The 21,085-nt window shown below is 45.2% G+C and overlaps 1 protein-coding gene across 1 annotated transcript in view; it reads left to right on the forward strand.

Moving 5' to 3' along the window:
- The first annotated feature begins 4,021 nt into the window (after window positions 1-4,021).
- The window catches only part of NOX3 (NADPH oxidase 3), a 71,431-nt gene continuing 54,367 nt past the window's right edge, over window positions 4,022-21,085 (forward strand). Inside the window, exons 1-5 of the mRNA XM_075553878.1 lie at window positions 4,022-4,066; window positions 4,719-4,814; window positions 4,928-5,038; window positions 6,780-6,864; window positions 18,917-19,062. Of these exons, the coding sequence (XP_075409993.1) occupies window positions 4,022-4,066; window positions 4,719-4,814; window positions 4,928-5,038; window positions 6,780-6,864; window positions 18,917-19,062 (483 nt within the window). The remainder of the gene's footprint in view (window positions 4,067-4,718; window positions 4,815-4,927; window positions 5,039-6,779; window positions 6,865-18,916; window positions 19,063-21,085) is intronic.

Raw genomic sequence — 21,085 nt, forward strand, 5'->3', positions numbered from 1 at the left:
TGCTCATGTCAGATGGCTCTTGGCTAAAAGCAGAACATGCCAGAAAGATATTTATTGTTGTTTTTGAGTATGTAAAGTCATTTCACTACATGGGTTATAACAAACTATACATAGCCTTGAGAAGAATGGGAGCTCTTGTGTTCATGCAGAACCTATACACAGAGCAAGAGTCAGTTGTGCAAACAGAAAAGAGATGTTGAATGGCTTAAAATCAGGAAAGGTGCGCACCAATGTTGTGTCCTTTCATCCCACTTATTCAATCTGTATGCTGAGAAAATCATCAGAAAGCTGGATTACAAAAAATAAAGAATGTGTCCTTGGGACTGGAGAATGGCTTATCAATAACCTTCAAGATGCAGATGACCCAAACTTGCTGGCTGAAAGTGAGGAGCATGTCAAGCACTTGCTGACGAAGATCGAGGATTGCAGCCTTCGATGTAAAGAAGACAAGCTCTCACAACTGAGCCACTAGGTCAATCATTAGAAAAGGGGCAAAGATTGAGTTTGTCAAGGATTTCTTCTTGCCTTCAATGCTCATTGAAGCAGGAGTCCAGAGATCAAACAACACAATGCAGTGGGGAAATGTGCTGCACAGACTTCTTTATTGAAAAGCAAGGATGCTACTCAGAGGACAAAGGTGCACCTGACCCACGCCTCATAGGATTGTGAAAGTTGGACATTGTCTATGGATGACTGAAGAAGAATCAATGCATTTGGATTGTGGTGCTGGCAAAGAATATTCCATTTTGAAAGTACCATGGATTGCCAAAAGAACAAACACATCTGCCAGGGGAAAAGTACGGCCAGAGTGCCCCTTAGATGCAAGACGTTTCCAGTAACTTGGGCGTGTTCTCAGAAGAGACCAGGCCCTGAAAAAGGGCATCATGCTGGGTAAAGTGGAGAGGCAGCAAAAAAGAGGAAGGCCCTCAGCAAGACAGATTGACACCGTGGCTGCAACAATGGGTGCAAACATAAGAGCAATGTGAGGATGGCGCGGGACTGGACGCTGTCCTCGTCTATTGCACACAGGGCCGCTATGAGTTGTAACAGACTAGATGCCACCTAGAGACCACATGCCACCAAGCATGTCTGTGGACATCAATCCCCCTGGTAATGTGAGCTGAAGTCTCATCACCTTCACTGCCAGGAGCAGTCTGTCTATACTGCTTCCGAAACAGATCTGTTTTGTATTCTGACAGTATATCGTGTATTGAATATTCTTGCCAACAACATCATTCAAAAGCATCTATTTTTCAGTCTTTCTTATCCATTTCCCAGCTTTCCCCTGAAGAGGAAGCAACTGGAAATGTCATGGTTTGAGTCATACTCACCTTGGTCCTCAGAGGGACTTTTGCATCAAACTTACCCACTGTGATCATTTCATTTCATAACTGTGGCTTCTGTGGGCATTTTTTGTAGGAAAATTCCTGACAACTTTAATATCTTCTGCATTTATCATGATATTCCCTATTGGTCCAATTGTGAGCAATGTTGTTTGCTTTATGTCAAGGTCAAATCCATGCTGAATGCTACAGTCTTCAATCTCCACCAGTAAGTGTTTCAAATCCCTGCACTTTGAGCAAGAGAGGCTGTGTCATCTACAGATCACAGGTTGTTAAGGAGTTGTCTTCCAAACCTGATGATGTACTCTTCCAATTATTTGCTCAGTATGCAAATCAAATTAACTATGGTGAAATGATACAACTTTGACACACATCTTTACGGATTTTACACCACCCAGCATCCCGGTGCCATGTTCTAACAATGGCCTCTCGGTCTGTGTTGCAGATGTTCTCAACCTGTGGGTCACGACCTCTTTGAGGGGTCAAATGACCCTTTCACAGGGGTCGCCCGATTGATAACAGTAGCAAAATGACAGTGATGAAGTAGCAACGAAAATAATTGTATGGTGGAGGGATCGTCACAACCGGAGGAACTATATGAAAGGGTCACGGCGTGAGGAAGGCTGAGAATCACTGGAGGAGGTTCCAAATAAGACCAATGACGTGGTCTGGAATTCCCATTCTTTGAAATGTTATTCATAACTTGTTGTGGTCCACACAGTCCAATGATTTTTGCATCGTCAATAAAACGCTGATTGAAGTCTTTTTGATGGTCTCAATTTCCATACACATAAAAATGAAGATTTCAAAATAACAATGCTAAAATCAAAGAGAACTGGATTCAAGTCTTCATTGTTCTGACTACATGTTGCTTTATCTGAGCCTGTTTTTGCCATTTAATGATGGGGTTTATAAGACCTACCTCATAAACTCAATGGACCATTTAATGAGACAATAATTTAAAAGTTCTTAACCTAGTGCCTGGATAAATATGGGACTTTAAATATAAACACGGACAATTATCATTCTTACCAGGTTTTGTTTACTTGATTTTTTAAAAAATTCTTTTACGATAACTAAACAAATCTATCATATGAAAACACTACAAGGTATTTAGCCAAATGTTATAACTTCCTCCTATGTATGTCTTTACCATCTAAATTTTCATAAATGAAATATTTGAGAAAGAACTAGCCAGGAAGGTGCTTCAATTGAGACCCCTTTGCCTACTGGATTTGGCATCAAAATCTTTACACTCATCGAGTATTACTTATCAAATTAGAGAAGAGCCAGACACGCACTGGTCATGATAACAAATAAAACCACCATATAACAAATAAAACCATGCCCTTACTGTGCTCATCAGTGTCCCAAATGGGACTCGGATAAAAAATGGGATGTCGTCCATAAACCCTCCTCACATATACCAAACCTACCTCATTTTTTATTATCGCAATTTTAGACTTAAGAGTTTCTTCTTCAGTGATTCTTTTTCCTTCTTCACCATCTTCTTGAAGATTATTTCATCCATACTATTTATCCCTCTCTTAAATAAGTCATGGTTGGCAGTCCACTGATGATCCCTGAGATCTGCAGGTGATATAACTGGTCAGTGAGCCAGATCAAACCCCAAACCGAACTCACCCAGTGACTCTATGCTAATTCATAGCAACCTGCTAGGAAAGAGTCCAACTTCCCCTATGAGTTACTGAGAGTGTCACTCTTATGGCAGTAGAAAGCCCCATCTTTCTCCCGAGTAGTGGCTGCTGGTTTCTAACTGCTGACCTTGAGGTTAGCAGCTCTGCTTCTCACCACTACAGCACCAGAGCTTGCTCCTCTAAGGAATCAGCTACAGAATCAAAACCCAGCGCTAGGAATCAGCTAGTTTCCACACACTGTCAATCTATACTGAGAGTAGGCCATACTCCAAAAGAAACCTCCCTCAATGCTTTCAAGGTGGAGACAAGATGAGGAAGATCTGTTCTCCCCACAACTCTAAGACCACATCATGGAGTTGACCTCACTCTGTTAGATCATACCATGGGAGCATTCAGGCCCACTCATAAAACCTATCACCACCGATATTTAGATTCGTGCTTCAAATATGCTTGCTATGTGGACATAAAAGAAATCTCTATAAATCGTTTATCAGTAACATTGAATGCGTCTTCTGTCACTGGAATTGACTTCGTGGCACTAGGTTTGACCTTGGGGTTTTGACAGGAGAGGGGGCTAAAGAAGCAAAAAATAAAGCAGGTTGAGAAAGAGTGAGTCGGAGTGCTTTGCTGCCCCCAGCATTCACGGTTGGGGGATTCCTCTAATTCCCATAAAGTGTTATCATCTTCTTGGCTGCAACCATGTAAAAAATGAATGGAGTAGAAAATACAAGAGGATAATTTAGTAAGGCAAGCCTTTTTCTTACGAAGTCTTTGAAGGAAGAAGTCATTAGATGAAGACTTGGCTTTTGTTTACCCAGGTCAAGAGGCATGTCAGGTTGGTGATATGCCGTTGGCATCAAAACTGTAATTAGACATTCCTAGAGAGCTGCTCCCAATAGGTGTTTCCAAAGACAACTAGACAAAATAATTTAGTAAGGAACCCTTTGGCCAGGAGAGAGTCCCCAGGCTCAGGTGCATGAAGGAATCATTTGCTGACAGCAAAAACACTGAACTGTCAGGATGGGATGCTGGCTTTTGAGTGAGAGTCTCTCTCTCACATTAATAGTAAGTAGCATTTTTGTTATTCAACTTTCAATCTGTATATTGAATAGTCTTTGATTTCTAGATGACTTGCACAGACATAATAAATAGTTTGAAGCATTGCTTTAGTTAAAAAATTTTTAAATAAACTTGTTAGAAAACATTCAGGAGATCTATTTAATTTACCCTTACAGAATCATGTGAAGTTGTTTTCCGATTGAGTTCATTTTTAATTACTTTTAAAGTCAAGTAGTTTGTTTTTTGCATAATGTATGAATGTTTCTCTAAATCAAATGGAGTCTTCGAATTAGGCTTTGAAATTGGAATTTTTCTAGAGTACTCTGAGTTGTTTTTCAAAATTCTCTCCCCCTTCTTTACACCACCAATTGACAGCAGGACAGCAATATTGATTAGAAAGTTTTCATTAGTATTCGTAATATTACTGAAAGTGGACCCATGCCACTGAAAATCTCTTTTTGATGTGGCGATCTCTGACCATTATAATTATTGTTTAAAAACATCACCGCTCTATGAAACATCAGTGTATGGAATAATTCTGATTAATACTGAGAAACTCCTCATTTTATTTTAAACAAAGACCCCCCCCCCCAGTCGCTTTGAATTGAGGAATAGGTTGACAATAGTACTGACTGGTTCTCTTTCTCCCTGACTCTAGCTCTTGTGGCTGGGTGTGAATTTATATCTGTTCATAGACACATTCTGCTGGTACGAAGAGGAAGAGTCATTTCTGTACACACGAGTTATTCTGGGTGTAAGTGGACTTGGTGGCTTATTCACTATAGTTTCCGGAAACAGAATAGATTCCATTTCCCTCAGCGACTTTGTTCTCACTGATCCTTTGTTTGTGTCTTCTCGTGGGAGCAGTCCACCCTGGCCTGGGCGAGAGCATCCGCAGTGTGCCTGAATTTCAACTGCATGCTCATTTTACTACCCATCAGTCGAAACTTTATTTCATTCATGAGGGGGACACATACGGTAAGTACACAGTTGTTATGATTTACAAACCCCAATGAGTGAAAAATAGTCTTTCTGGGGAGATCCCTTGGGCCCCTGTGGGAACCAAAGTTTTGCTTCTTTGTGGAGGAGGACTTGTGTGACATCTAACATGGGAGCTCAGTAATTGGTGCGGCCGGGCTGATTGACTCTTGCTCTCGCCACTCATTCCTCACAAAACATCGGACTCACGGGCTCGCTCTTTCTCTGAGACAATTGTTCCATCTGAAAACCAGGGCTAATGAAATTGACTGGCCATGCAGAGATGGAAGTACTGTAAGAGGTGGAACTTTAAAAAAAAAGAGGTGGAACTATAGTACCATGTATGATTGAAAGAAGGTGAATAAGCAGTTGTGCCAATGACCAATAAAGAAACATCTCTCTGAGGACCTGGGAAGCACTGTCATAGCACATCCACGTGGACATTAACCTTGACCAGAAAAAAAATCTTAATTTTATGGATTTCACTGTGTTGGGTACTTCATTCATTTTCTGCTAAAGAAGCGAGAACATGAGATTTCCAATAATCATTACTTGAATACATAATTCATCAGATAATCGGCACACTCTCACTTTGTGAATTTATAGAGTTGCATATCAGCCAGTGAGTTGACGCTAACTCATGATGATCTGTGTGAGAGAGAGTCTCACATGGGGCTGTCAGTGGCTGGCTTTTAGGAAGTAGATCGCCAATGATCCACTTTCATTTAGCAGGCAGGCAGGGGAGCTTTCTGCACCTTCCAGAGGCTCCACAGGTGTATCCACTGCCCTTCTTTATCCATTAAGGAATCATTTCTAGATTACTTACAGCAGGAAGAGTTCTCGCCTGCCTTTTCCCGATAAAGAAACCAAAGCTTGAATGCCAGCAGGATTAGACAGGAGTGCTGAGTCTTAGAGGACAGTCAATGACTTTCCTTGAGCTGATATCCAGCAAAGTCACCATTTGGTTAATGAGCCACAAGCATTGTCACCAAGGGTCCCCAGTGGTAAGAAGCTTTGCTGCTTTCTTGAAAGGTTGATGGTTCAAACCCATCAGCTGCTCCATGGAAAAACGCCCTCCAGGTGAGCCTGAGACTTTCCAAAGCGTTTAGTTTCTGAGCCAAAGCCCTGGAGAGGCCCAGCAGTGCAGGCTGCTAGGAGTGGTGTCCTTACACTGCCGCACACCTTGGTACTTGGCTGCCAAACCTGGCCGAACCACAAGAAAAATGAAGCGAATGCATGCATTTTCTGGATTTGAAGGTTTCCTTCCAAGGAGCCCTGGTGGTATAGTAGGCTCCGTGTTGGACCGTTAACCCCAAGGTCAACAGTTCCATGCTGCCAGCTGCTGCGAAGGAGAACGATGAGGCTGTGTGCTTCCATAAAGATCTGCAGTCCTCTGTTGGTTCACTTTGAGTTAGAATAGACTCAGTGGCGGTGGGTTGGGTTTGGGGCCTCCCTGGGTTTTCCTCTGAAGATGTTGCTGGTTAGTGCTAGAATCTAAGCAGATGGTAGGAGATCCTTAAGCACCCACAAAAGGAAAAAGTGATGCAGCCTGGGAACCCTTGGGGACAGTCCCACTCAGTCCACAGTGTCAGCAGCATGAGTTAGATGTGCTTGGCAACAAAGAGGTTTGGGTGTTGCCTAGATTTGTGGCCTGACCTGAGCCCTGCGCCCAGGACACCATGTGATGCTGTCGCCAGAAGGACCCCACCCGAGTCAGGCTCTTGCCTTTTTGTTCTTTCAGTGCTGCCGCGGGCTGTGGGGGAGACAATTAGACAGACACCTCAGATTCCACCGACTGGTCGCCTATGGGATCGCTGTGAATGCAAGTACGTGCTGCCTGTGAATTACCTGCTGCCTTTGCCCCGCCGCTGCCTCAAAGCTTACGTTTTGTTTCATCCCCTCTGCAGAGTTTCCCTCTCAGACAAAGGAAATTCTTGCCTTCCCCCCACATAAGCCAAATACCCAGTTTGTTTAGTTTGGGGTTTTTGTTTGATTGTTTGGTTTGATTTTTAATTTCGAATATCTCCTTGGACCCATACTTCTGTAGCAAGGTGTCAATCTGAGGAGAAGTTACCGAAACTTCATGCTCATTTGGGAAAAAGCAGGCCTGTCACTATCGAAGTGGTAAATGCTGGTTTGGTGACTTAAGATGATTCCCACAGGAACTAAAATTGGCCCCTGCTCAATCCTGGGCCATAAACAGAGAACCCAGGGTCTGTCTAGCATTGAGAAAGTAAGGGGAGGGGAGCGAAGAATCATGGAGAGGCGTGAGCACGGTGTTTCTAATTCAGCAGAAAGGCCCTGGGAAGTGGTGGCGGAGGTCACGGTGAGGCAGGAGAGGAGAGAGGCTAACTGCTGGAAAACAGAGGTGTGGAAAGGAGCCGACATGGAGATGGAGAAAAGTTATGGGGAGAGTTCTGAGTCGGGATGGTTCTCCACAAACTAATTTAACGACACGATGTTTTCCTCATTTGTTTGTACCCTTTCATGCATTAAAAAAAACAGCAGAGTAAAAGGAACACTGAAAACAAATGTGAATTTAATTAAGCAACAAGACATGACAGACGGTGCTCGGGTGCTAATTAACACAACTTGGGGTGCACAGCGAGACAGGAGGGGGGATTCCTCCCCATTGGTTGCCTTCAGTGCCAGATTGAGCCAACCCGGAAAAAGCTTTGCAAAAGGTCTTTGTGGGCTGTTGAAAGTAAGAGCAAAAAAAAAAAAAAGATAAGCCAGCATGTTCTGAAGAGAACCAGCGGAGGGGCGGGAGACAAAGAACCAGGCTCCTTCATGTTTGTCTCGCAGGGTCCACTGTCATGCTGTGTAGATGGGTGTCAATCACCTTTCATGAAGGAGTGAAGGCAAGAAGGAGTGAAGGATGCTCTGTTGGGGAAAGAGAAATCAGCTCAAACATGGAAGACTCTTCCAGACATTGAAATTATCTAAATTTAGAATGAACGTCCCCTGAATGCCATACTAAGAGTGAGTTCAGACTGCCCCTTGGTAGGCTTGTCAGAAAGGGGTGGAAGGAATCTCTAGGCATTCTTTCCAGCCTTGGGGATCCCCCATTTCTGTATAAAATGGTGATATATATAGATATATACCATATATATTTAACATATGTGTGTATATATATTATATATAACATTAAAGTGACAGGAAGAATGTTATCACTACGCAATTGCTTTAAGGCAGAAGTAGAGTCTAAGAGAAAGATGTGAAGATGCTGTAAAGGGAGAGGTGAGGACCAATCAGAAATGGAAGCAACGAAACAAAGGAAAATAAGTCCGGGTAGGGAGAGGGAAAAATGAGGACCTGATGCCAGGGGCTTAGGTGGAGAGCAAATGTTTTGAGAATGATGAGGGCAATGAATGTACAAATGTGCTTTACACAATTGATGTATGTATGGATTGTGATAAGAGTTGTATGAGCCCCTAATAAAACGATAGAAAAAAGAATTGTGAGATTAGGCCAGGATGTAGGAAAACAAAAGACATTAGAGAAAAAAATGAAACTAATTATTGTGCAAAAGGGTCCTCAAGCCTTTGGGTATAGATATTTCTTTAGGTGGAATCATAGGTCAGTGGTATAAAATTCATCTGGAACCTGTGTCGATGTCTCCTGGGTGCAATGTACTATGATGGGCACTGTCATCTTCTGAATCAAGTGGGGGCAGTGCTGTTGGGGAGTGGAGTATAACTGAGTGCGGCCAGAAGTGGAAGAGGCTCAGATGAAAGAATGAGTTCATAGTTCTTCTACTACATGGTTGGGTGATAGAGATACATTACCTGCTCCATTTCCACTGGGAATTCAAACAGCAGGCCACAAGCAAGTTGTCCTTCACACTGATAAATACAAATTAATTGTCAGAATTTGACATATTTGGAAATCCGAAGGAAATAAGGATATTCACTTGCTACTACCACAAATAGGTTGGAATCCAAACTCCATAGCTTAGCTAAGAGGTTCCATTGTGATTTAGCCCCTGACGACTGCTCCAGTCTCGTCTCTTGCCATGTTGCTCTTAGGTTCTGTCGAGTCAGTTCTGACTCATAGCGACTGCTGAGTACAACCCTGCGCCATGCTCACAATTGTTCTTATGTTTGAGCTCCTTGTGTAGCCACTGTCTCATCCCATCTCACTGAGGGTCTTCCTGTCTTTCAATGGACTAAGCAGGATGTCCTTCCCCAGAGACCTGTCTCTCCTAATAACATGTCGAAAGAACATGAGCCAAAGTCTTACCATCCTTGCCTCTAAGGATCATTCTGGCTGTACTTCTTCCAAGACAGATCTGCGCGTTCTTTTGGCAGTCCGTGTTATTTTCAGTATCTTTGTTAACACCACAGTTGAAGTGCACCAATTCTTCTTTGGTCTTCCTTATTCAATGTCCAACTCTCACATGCATATGAAGCAATGGAAAGTGCTACAACTTGACTCAGGTGTACCTTAGTCCTCATAGTGGCTTCCTTGATGTCAACACTTTACAATCTTGTGCAGAAGATTTGTCTAATGCCATGATCTCTTGCCATAATCCGAGGCTTTTACCCTCCTCGAACAGGAGCCCTGGTTGAGCGCAGTGGTTATGAATTTGGTTGCTAACAGAAAAGAATTCTGCTAGGGAAATATGAGGCTTTCTCCTCCCATAAAGAGTGACAGTCCCTGCAACTCACAGGGGCAGTTCTAGCCGGTCCTCCAGGGGCACCATGAGTCAGCATTGAGTTGAGAGCAGTGAGGTTTACCCACAAGCGGTAACCAGCTACTGGTCAACCAGTTGCCGTCAATTGATTCCCATAAGTGTCAGAGTTGTACTGTGTTCTATAAGATTTTCAGTCACTTATTTTTTTCAAAAGTAGGTATCCAGTCCTTTCTTCCTAGACTTCTCTGGGTGAAGCAGAGGCACCAACCTTTCTGTTAGCACTTGAATATGTTAACAGCTTATCCTACTTAGGGAGTCTTGGTGGCAGAGTGGTAATGCACTGGGCTGCACTACAAAAGGTTGGCAGTTCAAAACCACTAGCAGCTCTGGGGAAGAAGGATGGGGCTTTCTACTCCCATAAATAGTTACAGTCTCAGACACTTCCAAGGGCATTTCTACCCTGTCCTAGAGAGTCACTATGAGTCAGTACTGACTGGATGACAGCGAGTGAGAGGTCCCTAGCTACTGGTCATCCCTACGTATCCAGGGCCTCCTCTCGTGTAATTGTTTTTCCCTGACATGCCTTGCCACTAAGGGTAAGACATCGCCATACACAGGACTTGCCTCCTGGACCACCCTGATCTGACTCTGCCAGTTGATCAGCCCTCTGTGCCTGTAGCTATAACACCAGACCTTCAGGACACAGTAAATATGACGGACTCTGAGCATCTCAAGGACTGAGGTTCAACCTTATTCATCTTGGCTTCCTTGGTTCCTCTTGGCATTTAATTCTAACCACCCTGAAGTCCACTTCCATTGTTATGAGTGACAGTATGCTCCCCAGGGTTTCTTGCAGAGGGTGGTGGGGAAGGGGGGTCCCCGCGTGTGCTGGAACCGCCCATCTTTGAGTTAGCAGCAGATGGCACTGAGCATCGGCCCTAACGACCCAGGGACGCTGGCGCTTGACAGCAAAGATGGCCACGTCTGAAGATGAGTGGGAGTTGACCAGCAAGCAAATAAGGAAGAGAAAAAAACGATGCCAAAAATTGCCAGGAAAGGAACAAGACTGAGCTGCCTGCCTTGTTCAGGGGACTGTGAATCCGTCGGTGGTGGACAGAAGCAAGGAACAGGGACTGAGGGTTGAAGAGATTCCAAGCGAGGCCAAATAGCGCTAGACAATCCACCCCCCTCCTGCCCAAGGGGACAGCCAAGGGGGCTATGTATGCCTTTCCTGTCTTTCCCCACACACCCCAATTCCTGGAGAGTCAGGGCTTCTCCCCAGCCCCCTGCTGCGGGAGCCCCGCTACTTTCCTGAGCCCCCACGCCTCCCCACGGGCTCCCCCAGCAGGGTCACCACTGCAGTTGATAGCCACCCGCGGCTCATTGCACGCCTCCATGGCAACGATGTCTTGTTGGGGGCCCAGGCAGGCGGGTGGGAGACAACTCTCAGCATCTCACATAAGTGAAGAAACCCGCCTGGCAACTGTGCTTTTAGGTGGTGGTCGTGGTGGAAGCCCTGGTTTCATAGGGAGACCTTCGTAGTTCACGTTTTGTCCTTAAGTTGTGGTCCTGCGGGGGGGGGGGGGGTGGCAGAACATGTTCCCAGGCTGATTTTGCACACAATGCTCATGAGGTGGCTTTTCATATCGCCCACGGGCTTAACGGAGGTGTGTAACCTTGGAAGAAACGCATCCACATCGAAATTTGCCGTGCCAACCTCTAATTTCTCCTCTGTCCCCCTGCACGTTGAACTGCAGGCTTTAATTGGTGGAATCATTAAAGGATGTAATTAGAGGCCGGTGGATGGAAGTGGGCTGGGGGAGGGGGAGGCACGAGGTCCCACAATGGCATCTATAATCAAGGGCATCACTGAAAAGGCAGTGACAGGCGCTCCTCTTCTCTTGGCTTCCTGCCTTCCTGCTTGCCCGCCTGCGATAAGAGCTGCCGGAGCTCTCTGCAACCACTAATAAATCATTCTCGGGACCTATAACCCCACTGGTAGAAAAATGGTCCTTTCGAAGCCTCTCGGTTGTTATTAATGCGCTCTTGCTGGGCCTCTGCTCCACAGAGGACCTTGAAGACCTTCCCAATTGAAAAGGAGAACTCTGAGTTGGGGCTTCCTCCAGAGGGGGCTCTGCCTAGTGACCCCGACATCTCTTTCCAGAGGGCTCCGTCATGGGCCGGCCCCCAGGGTGAGGGATGGCTCCACAGGCAGTTGTGAGAAATAGTTTAGAAAGCTCAGGAAACCTGAAAGGGGCCAGTCGGAAGGATCGATCTCAGAATAAGGTTCTGGGGAACGGGGAGTGGAAAGGTCCGGGAGGGGGGTCCCCAGTGGAGAATAACGCTGGAGGCACAAACAAGAATCGCTGTTTGGGTAGCACACATGGTTTGCACTCAACGGAAAGGCAATGAACCCACCCATCAGGATCACAGAAGAAAGGCCTGGATATCCGCTTCTATTAAGTTGACAGCCAAGACAGCCCTAGTGAACACCTTCTAATCAGTAGTGTGTGCCACTCTTGTTGGGAAGGGCCCTCGATTCAGTCCAAGCCCATAGCAACTCGATGTACAACAGAACGAAGCACTGCCTGTGCTGAGCCATGCTCGTAATTGTTTGAGCCCATGGTTGCAGCCCCCTGTCAAACCATCGCCTTGTGGGCCCTCCTCTTCTTCACTGGCCCTCTACTCCAAGAGCTAAGCACACAGCCAAGATGTTCTCTCAGTTATGCTTCCTTCCATCTCCGGAGAAAGGCGGTAGGGCAGGAAAGGAACTTTCTCCAGGCTCCAATCTCAGCTGGTACGGTTTGGTGTTGTTATTCCTGATGTTCAATGGTCAACACATGCTCCTTATTTGAACTCAGAATCCACACACACCAATTCAATGTGTGTGAACAGTGAGCCCAAGATCGCTGCCCTCTTTTAACTCCTTGGCTGAGAAAAATGAAAGTGTGGGAAGACCCAGTCTGAGCACCGTTGAGCCTGGTGTGTCTGGTCGGTGTGGACAGATGTTCCTTGGGCTGTTCCAACGGCAAAACCACAGGTGCCATTGGAAGTCCGCCGAGGACACGAGGAAGAGCTGATCTGAGTAGGTGCTGGCATTGAATGTCGCACAAGACTTAAGGGTCATTTTGCACCAGTGTTTTATTTTGAAAATATAAGCTTCCTCTTTGCAATATCTATCCATTGTTTTATGGACCCCTTGTATTTTATTTTTAATGATTTTATTGGGGGCTCATACAAGTCTTATCACAATCCAAACATACATCCATTGTGTCAAGGACATTTGTACATTTGTTGCTATCTTCATTCTCAAAACATGTGCTTTCTACTTGAGCCCTTGGTGTCAGCTCCTCATTTTTCCCCTTTCCCACTCCCCCCTCCCTCATGAAGCCTTGATAATTTATAAATTATTATTATTTTGTCATGTCTTACACTGTCCAATGTCTCTTTTCACCCACTTTTCTGTTGTCTGCCCCCCAGGGAGGAGTTTATATGTAGCTCCTTGTAATCAGTTCCCCCTTTCTACCCCACCTTCCCTCCACCCTCCCAGTATCACCACTCTCACCACTGGTCCTGAAGGGTTCATCTGTCCTGGATTCCCTGTGCTTCCAGTTCCTATCTGTACCAGTGTACATCCTCTGGTCGAGCTGAATTTGTAAGGTAGAATTGTGATCATGATAGTGGGGGGGGGGGCATTTAGAGGAAAGTTGTATGTTTCATCATTGCTACATCGCACCCTGATTGACTTGTCTGCTCCTTGTGACTCTTCTGTAAGGGGATGTCCAGTTGCCTATAGATGGGCTTTGGGTGTGCAATCTGCATCCCCCCTTATTCACAATGATATGAGTTTTGTTCCTTGATAACGGATACCTGATCCCTTGGACACCTCATGATCACACAGGCTGGTGTGCTTCTTCCATGTGGACTTTGTTGCTTCTGAGCTAGGTGGCCACTTGTTTACCTTCAAGTCTTTAAGCCCCCAGATGCTACATCTTTTGATAGCCATGCACCATCAGCTTTCTTCACCATGTTTGCTTATGCACACATTTGTCTTGAGCAATTGTGTCAGGAAGGTGAGTATCATGGAATGTCTGGGCCCCTTTTAAATGATAAATCATCCCAGTTCGCTAAGAAAAGACATAGAAACTATTCACCTAGAGGAGGAACTTAAGAAACGCATAGCTTTTTTAGTCCAATCCTCCCATTTTACAAATGAGGAAAAGTTAACTAAAAGAGAGGTAGCCTCTATTTTTCCTACTACATACAAATACCAAATCTAAAATCATGAAATTATATTGAAGACTAAGAGAGGGGAAAATTAATTCTTATCACTACTCTATTGTCTTGGGAAAAAATTGTCATTGTAAACATATGTAGCATGCCTATTTATATCAAAATAACTAAAATATATACGAAGAATAATAGAAAATAGAATGTTGGCAGCAGAGGGTGGTGGGAGAGGGTGGGTGGCCAGACCAGAAAGGTCATCTCTCCTGGTATCTACCAAGTCTCAATGGCCCTGGTTTAGGTAGCTGGGATACTTATATTTCCAAGGCAAGATCATAATTTAGGATCGAGTCTAAGAAGAAAATAAAGGGTCTAGACAAACCAAATGGATACGAGCAGTCCTCTTTCTGAGAATTTCTAAGATGAGAAAAAAGTTTCCATTTTTATCATCTCCCTTGCAAAAAGAAAGCAAAGGAGAGATAGATGAACCATTAAAAGAATATGTAAAGCATAAATTTTAAACTATATTAAAAATAAAACCTAGAGAGAAGGGTGTTCAACATATTCTCCTGGGAGCTACCACTTGAAAAGCATGTTAGGCTTTCTTACACTATTTGCTTATTTTTTTTCAGCCCTCTGTGGAAGACTTGGCAATCAGAATAAACAAACTGTTCAATATCTTTGCTCACTCAATAGCCATCCTTAACTGTAGCTGCACAGTGTCAGAGATCCCCTGCGAGTAGTTTTCTGAAAGGCGCCGAGTGAGCCACTGAAAGAGTCTACCTAAGCCCATAGGAGATGCTAGTTCTGCGTGACCAGTAAGCTATGCTGTTGTGACGCGGCATCGAGTCAGTTCCGGCTCATAGCAACCCTCTGTGCAGCAGAAGCAAACACTGCCCAGCCGTGCCCCATCCTCGCAATTGTTCAAGCCCATTGGACAACCCTGTGTCGATCCATCTTACCAAGTCTGCCTCTCTTTTCCTACTTTTCTCCTTCACCAAACTGGGGACGAGTCTCTTCTGTCAACCAGTCCTGAAGTCTGTGAGTGAGGTCTCACAATCCATTCTGTCAGCACTTCTTCCAAGATATAACCATCATTCACTAGTGCAGAGATGCGATGCAGCTTTTAAAGGCTTTATCCCACTAATTGACACTAATAGACTGCGGGTCCCTTCACGTTTGAAATGCTGGCCTGTAAAATGGGGACAAGACTACTACTCAAGAAGCTCTGTGAAACACTATGTGTCACAGTGTTTCAACATAGTTACAACAGTGCTGGTATCCAGTAAATAGTCAACATACAGAGCTAAGAGAGTGATTGCCTGCTTTTCAAAACTTTGGGCTAATTAAGGATACAATTAAGGATACTGGACAAGGTTTATGTTCAGTGTAGCAATTTGCCCCTGCTCCATGTATGTCATTGTGTCTGCTAAGTGAGCTTGCCTCCCACGATGGAGCCTGACACTGAACCAGGCAGCTCCTCCACTGAGCAGTGGCCCAAGAAGAAAATGCTCACTCTCTGAGGCCACTCCAGAAACCAAACTCCCAGCCATCGATTTGGTGGCAATTCAAAGCCAAAACTCACACACACATTGGATGACCCATTGTCACCGGTTTATAATCTGACTCACAGGGACTCACAGGACCGAGTGGAACTGCCCCATTCCATTCCCCACTGCACCTGATCTTCACGGAAACAGATTGCCACCTCTTTCTCCCGCAGAGCAGCAGGTGGATCCCAACGGCCAACCTTTCAGTTAGCAGATGAGCCGCTAACCACTGTGTTCCAGGATGCCTTATGACTTCTCTAGTTTGTATCGTACCAGTAAGTTCTGCCCGTTCTTACCAGGGGTGTTTGTGTGCAGAGGGAGGGGGAACAACTGACTAGGCAGATATAGACTCTGACAATGAGTTCTCACTTCACACTTGAATCTGATCCCAGTGGCAAGTATCAACCAGTCACCCCACAGAGGTTCCATTAGCAGGAAAAGCATCAGCCTATGGTCCCTGGGATGTTGTGACGGCTGGCTTCCCCCACAGTTCTCACAAGACAGGAAAGAGGAACCAGGAATCCTCGGGCCAGACCAGCTGCGGCTCTGAGCTGTTTTCCTTCCGTTAGATTTCAGACATAGTAATACTCAAATTTAAGAGCCTCAGTTTTCTTCTTAAGGATATACAGGAAGATTCGGTTCCCTAAATACTGGCATTTCTATTTGGAAGAAGTATGCAAATATAGGTTTGCCTGTGCATGTGTGAGTCTGAAGGACCCCTGGGAGCACAATGGGTAAGTGCTCCACTGCTAACCACAAGGTGGGCAGTTCAAACTCACGCAACGTTCTGCGTGGGAGAAAGGCATGGCCATATTCTGCCATGAAGGTTGCAGCCTATCCATCACCTCTTCCCACAGAGGCCATCATTTAGATTCCTGTATATTCCATCAGGCGAAGTCTGTGTGCATAATCATCACTTATGTTGTTGACAAACGATACTTGCAATAAAAAAGGGTAAAAATGCCAAGCAACTAATAAAACGGGGTAAAAATACCACACGCAGCAAAAATGTCCCTGAAATACAATGGTGGAAGCAGGGCATTTCCAGATAAATAGACATTAGAGCCATTCGTCAAAACCAGGCCAACTTCATAAGAAATACTTCATGGAATTCTTCAGGCAGAAAACCAACAATGGCAGGCAACAACCTGAAATGCATCTACATGACAACACCTCTCCGAAGTCAACACAGAGAAGCAACCAAAGTAAGACAAACTTTACAGATTGGAAATAGGGATCCAGATATGTCCATTTGTATTGAGGACAACTACAAAGTAAAGAGAGGGAATAATGTAATTGTAGGACTTATAAATGGAGAGAGAGTCAAGTCGATTTAGCTTGGCTGAAGGGGAAGGCAGCCTGTGAAAAAGGGAAGTTGAGAAAAAATGATGGCGGTAGAGGAAGGCACTGGAAGGATATCAGAGTTAAAAGCAACAGAAGTGAGCATAGCCATCTACACAGCCCTGCCGTGACGGCGATCTATGAGGACAGGGACCACTGGCAGTGTAATGCAAGGTCGGCAGTTTAAAACCACCAGCCATTCCTCGGGAGATAGACGGGCTTTCCACTCCCATAAAGAATTACAGTCTGAGAAACTCACAGGGGCAGATCTACCTGTTCCATACTTGATGGCAGTGAGTTTGATGCTTTGGTTTACTGCACCGGCTGATTGAACGTGAGAAGAAGAGTAGACTATGCAATATACCCACAACACACATAAGTTTGACAAAAACATTTGCTGCAAATGTATCCCTGAATGTGGTGGCACCTAGAGAGAGACGTTATGGAAATGTCTTAGACAGAAACAACATCTTGAAGGAATCGTTGACGGGCCTGGAAGTTCAGGACCTAGTCTCCAGGACACCAAGATCAATTGTCATAACCTAGCCCTACAAAGATAATGTTCTAAATCCTACTTTGACGAGCAGCAAGTGGGGTCCTAAGCACTCTTGAGCAGCCATCCAAGGTGCAACTAGTGGTCTCTCCTTGTCTAGAGGAAAGCTCAGTGATGAAAATCAAAGGCAGCTTAAAACCATTAAGCCAATGGACTAATGGCCCACCCAAACATGTTTTTATGCCCCTGAGACCCGAAGAACTAAGTGGTGTCCAGCTACCAGTACTCACTGCTTTGAAAGGGACCACATTAGAAGGTCCTAGATAGAGTGGGGAGAAAATGTGAAACCGAATTCAAAATCATTGAATGGTCCAGACTTACTGGTCAGATGGAGACTGGTGGGACCCCTACAACTCTGGGCCTTGGTGACCCTTTGGACCTGGACTTGAAATCACCTCTATGGATAAATATTCAGCCAAACAAGGCACAGGTTTTTAAGGGGAGCACTGGTGACAGACACACGCCTGAGACCAACCAAGCATTTGAGATCAAATTCTGGCTGAGATCAGTCAGGATTCACTCAAGGACCAAATTCAAAGGGTTAGGCAGACAGGGAGATGAGTGGTTATGTAACAAAAGGATCACAATGAATGAGATGAAACCATGTGTAGGAATTGTTGCACGTGAAACTGATTATTTGCTCTGTAAATCATCGTCCAAGACACAATGAAAAGTTTAGGGCTTCTTTAGGTCAAATATGTATATAAATTCAGCCTAGAAAACCCAACAGGGTAGTTCTACTCTATCACGTGGGGCTTTTAAGAGTAGACATGTACTCTAAAGCATACAACAAGCACTGTGAATTTAAGTATATGCCTCCCCATATATGTCAGTGTATATAAAGAACAGTATCCTAGAATAACTATTTCTAGCTGTTAGGGAAACATTAATATACCATCAGTAGCCTGTATGAGTAGAGGGTTACTGAGTCAGAATTGGCTCAAAGGCAGTGGTGTTTGGTATGATATGCTGCGATATGTGATAAAAATCCAGAGTTTGTTTGCCAATTTCACCCACTTCCCACAATCCCCCCGCCCCCACCAACACTCACACACACACACACACACACACACACACACACACACACACACAGACTTTCCTCAGTGTGCTAGGCTAACAGGTTTACAACACCATGTAAGGAAGAATGGCATAATGTGGTTAAGCAAACCCTCGCATGGGGGAGGCCATGGTTGGCAAAAGTACCGTAGAATGGACATAGTATCGGCTCAAAGTTATGGAACATTGTGCTATGGCAATAACGATTCCATTTCCCTAAAATGCATTTGAGAGGGCATCATCGAGGGGCCTCGGGAAATCCGGTTATATGTTCATCCCACTTTTCCACGTCCTTTTTGAAGCCCCCTCGTATGTTCATCGTGAAGTCACAGTGGATTCAGGTGTGCTTCTGGTTATGCCTACAATGAACGCACTGAAGTGTTCTCTTGCTCAGTCCCTTCAAGACACTCAGGCGGATGTACAAATAAATCACTTTTCTTTAGACATGACCAGAAAAAAGACAGCTGCTTACCACAAAGAGTTTGAGTCTCAATAGCTCCTCCTCTCGCCCACAGCCATCCACACCGTGGCACATGCGTTCAACCTGGAGCGGTACCATCTGAGTCAGTCCCCCGGGGCAGAGGGGCTTCCAGCCGCACTATCCAAACTGGGCAGCGCTCCCAATGAGAGCTTCCTCAACCCCATCCGGACCTTCAACACAGTGAGTCCTCCTCTCCCACCCACTAGATTTCCCCATTTGAAAACCCTTCCGTGCCAGACCCCTTCATGAGGAGCATCAGGCGATCGGTTGGCTAGTGGGTTAGGTGGTGGGCTGTTAGCCTCAAGGACAGCAGATCCAAACCACCAGCGCTCCGTGGGAGAAAAAGGAGGCTTTCTACTCCCGTAAAGAATGACGCTTTCAGAAACCCACAGGGGAAGCTCTGCACTGTCCTACAGGGTCACTATGAGTCGTCTTTGACTCGGCAGCGAGTGTGCTTTGGCATTCTTATCATGAGAACGATTGCTCAAAGGCTTTTCCTACAAGAATGTGAGCAAATGTTTCTGTCAAATGTTGACAACTGCCCCAACGCGGTTTACAAAAGGAATTGGAGTGGGGGTGGGGCGTGGGGAGGCTGCTTTTTCTATTGTGAATGCCAGTAATTGTTAATAAGCAAAGAGTAAAGCATAGGTACTTAATTAGCTTATGGCAAAACCAAATAGGGACCCTAAACAGGAAATGCAGCCAACCTGCTAACGTCCTAATCTTTGAAAGTGCTGAAACCCACTTGTGATCAGAGCTTCCTTTGTTGCCGGGGCTGGACGCATAAAGAAGGGGACGCGCCATCCAAATCCCGGGGTTATAAACTGATGTCTTCCTCTTCAATTTGCAAATTGTTGTTTTGGATCTCTTCTCATTTGCTTCATATTTGGCACACATTTGAAGAGGTGGTTTGCCAAAGCAGAGGATGGGGAGAGTAGCTAATTTCATAAGGAGGCCGGCCTGGCCAGTGGCATTATGGATGCTAGTGGCAGGGGTGCACCCAGGGGCAGCTGAAAACCAAAGCTGTAGCCCCACTGACCCACCTTTTGAGAGCAATACACCCCTCTTGCCCTTGACCCCCTTTGTCCTGGTTCATCAGGACCTATTTCCATGCACTGCCATATTGGAACTGCATTTCGGGCAGTTGACCAATGTTTTTAAAATGTTCTATTGCTCGGGAACATCCTGAGGCAACTCCCGAAATGGCGAGTTCTCTATTACCTTCTGGGCAGTGTCCTTAAATAGCCGTTTTACCAGGTGAGCTCTGAGGAGGAGAGATTCGAAGTCTCTGTTTCGGGACATCCTCCGTGCCGTGTTGTTAGATGCTATCAAGTTAGTTCATGCTCACAGCAACCCTGGGACAGCTGAACAGAACACTGCCCTGCCCTGTGTTGTCTGCACAATGGTCATCCTATTTGCGGACACTGTGGCAGCCGCTGTGTCAGTCCATCTCTCAGGGCCTTCCTCTAGTCGACCAAGCAGGATGTCCTTTTCCATGGTCTAGTGTCTCCTGATAACATGTCCAAAAAGACTTGAGATGAAGTCTGCCATCCTGACGTCTAAGGAGCATTGGGATTATACTTCTTCCAAGACAGATCTCTGGCAGTCCAGGGTACATTCAGTATTTTTGCCAAGACCATAATGTAAACGCATCAATTTGTCTCCAGTCTTACTTATTCACTGTCCAGCATCCACATGCAGATGAGGTGATTGAAAATTCTATGGCTTGGGTCCAGCATACGTTTGTCTTCAAAGTGACGCATTTGCTTGTTAACACTTTAAAGAGGTCTGGTGACCATGTCACATTTTCTAACTATCTTAGGATGGTTTTTGTATTCATCTGGGTAAACTAGGGAAACACATCCACGGAAACTCATATATGTCTAAGAGAGTTTTATGTAAACAGTAAGTGTACACTAAGAAAGCATCCCAACCCAGTGCTGTCCAAGCCCGTAAGTCCAACATTAACCCATATGTCTGACAGCAATCTACAAAGTCCTCCCCAATCTCACAAAACTCACCCACTGATGCCAACTGCAGGAGGAAATCTGAATCAGTGAGGGTGTAAGCATCTCAGCACTGGCAGGGGTCTCCACACAGTTGCTCCAGCACCCAGGGCTGCATCAGGGTAGGTCCATGTGGTTTCTCCTCAGGGATGTCTCGCAGGAAGTGATCCTTGCCAGCTAAAGCAGGGAACTGGCTA

The sequence above is a fragment of the Tenrec ecaudatus genome, chromosome 7 (assembly GCF_050624435.1).
Source record: "Tenrec ecaudatus isolate mTenEca1 chromosome 7, mTenEca1.hap1, whole genome shotgun sequence".
NCBI classification, from domain to species: Eukaryota; Metazoa; Chordata; class Mammalia; order Afrosoricida; family Tenrecidae; genus Tenrec; species Tenrec ecaudatus.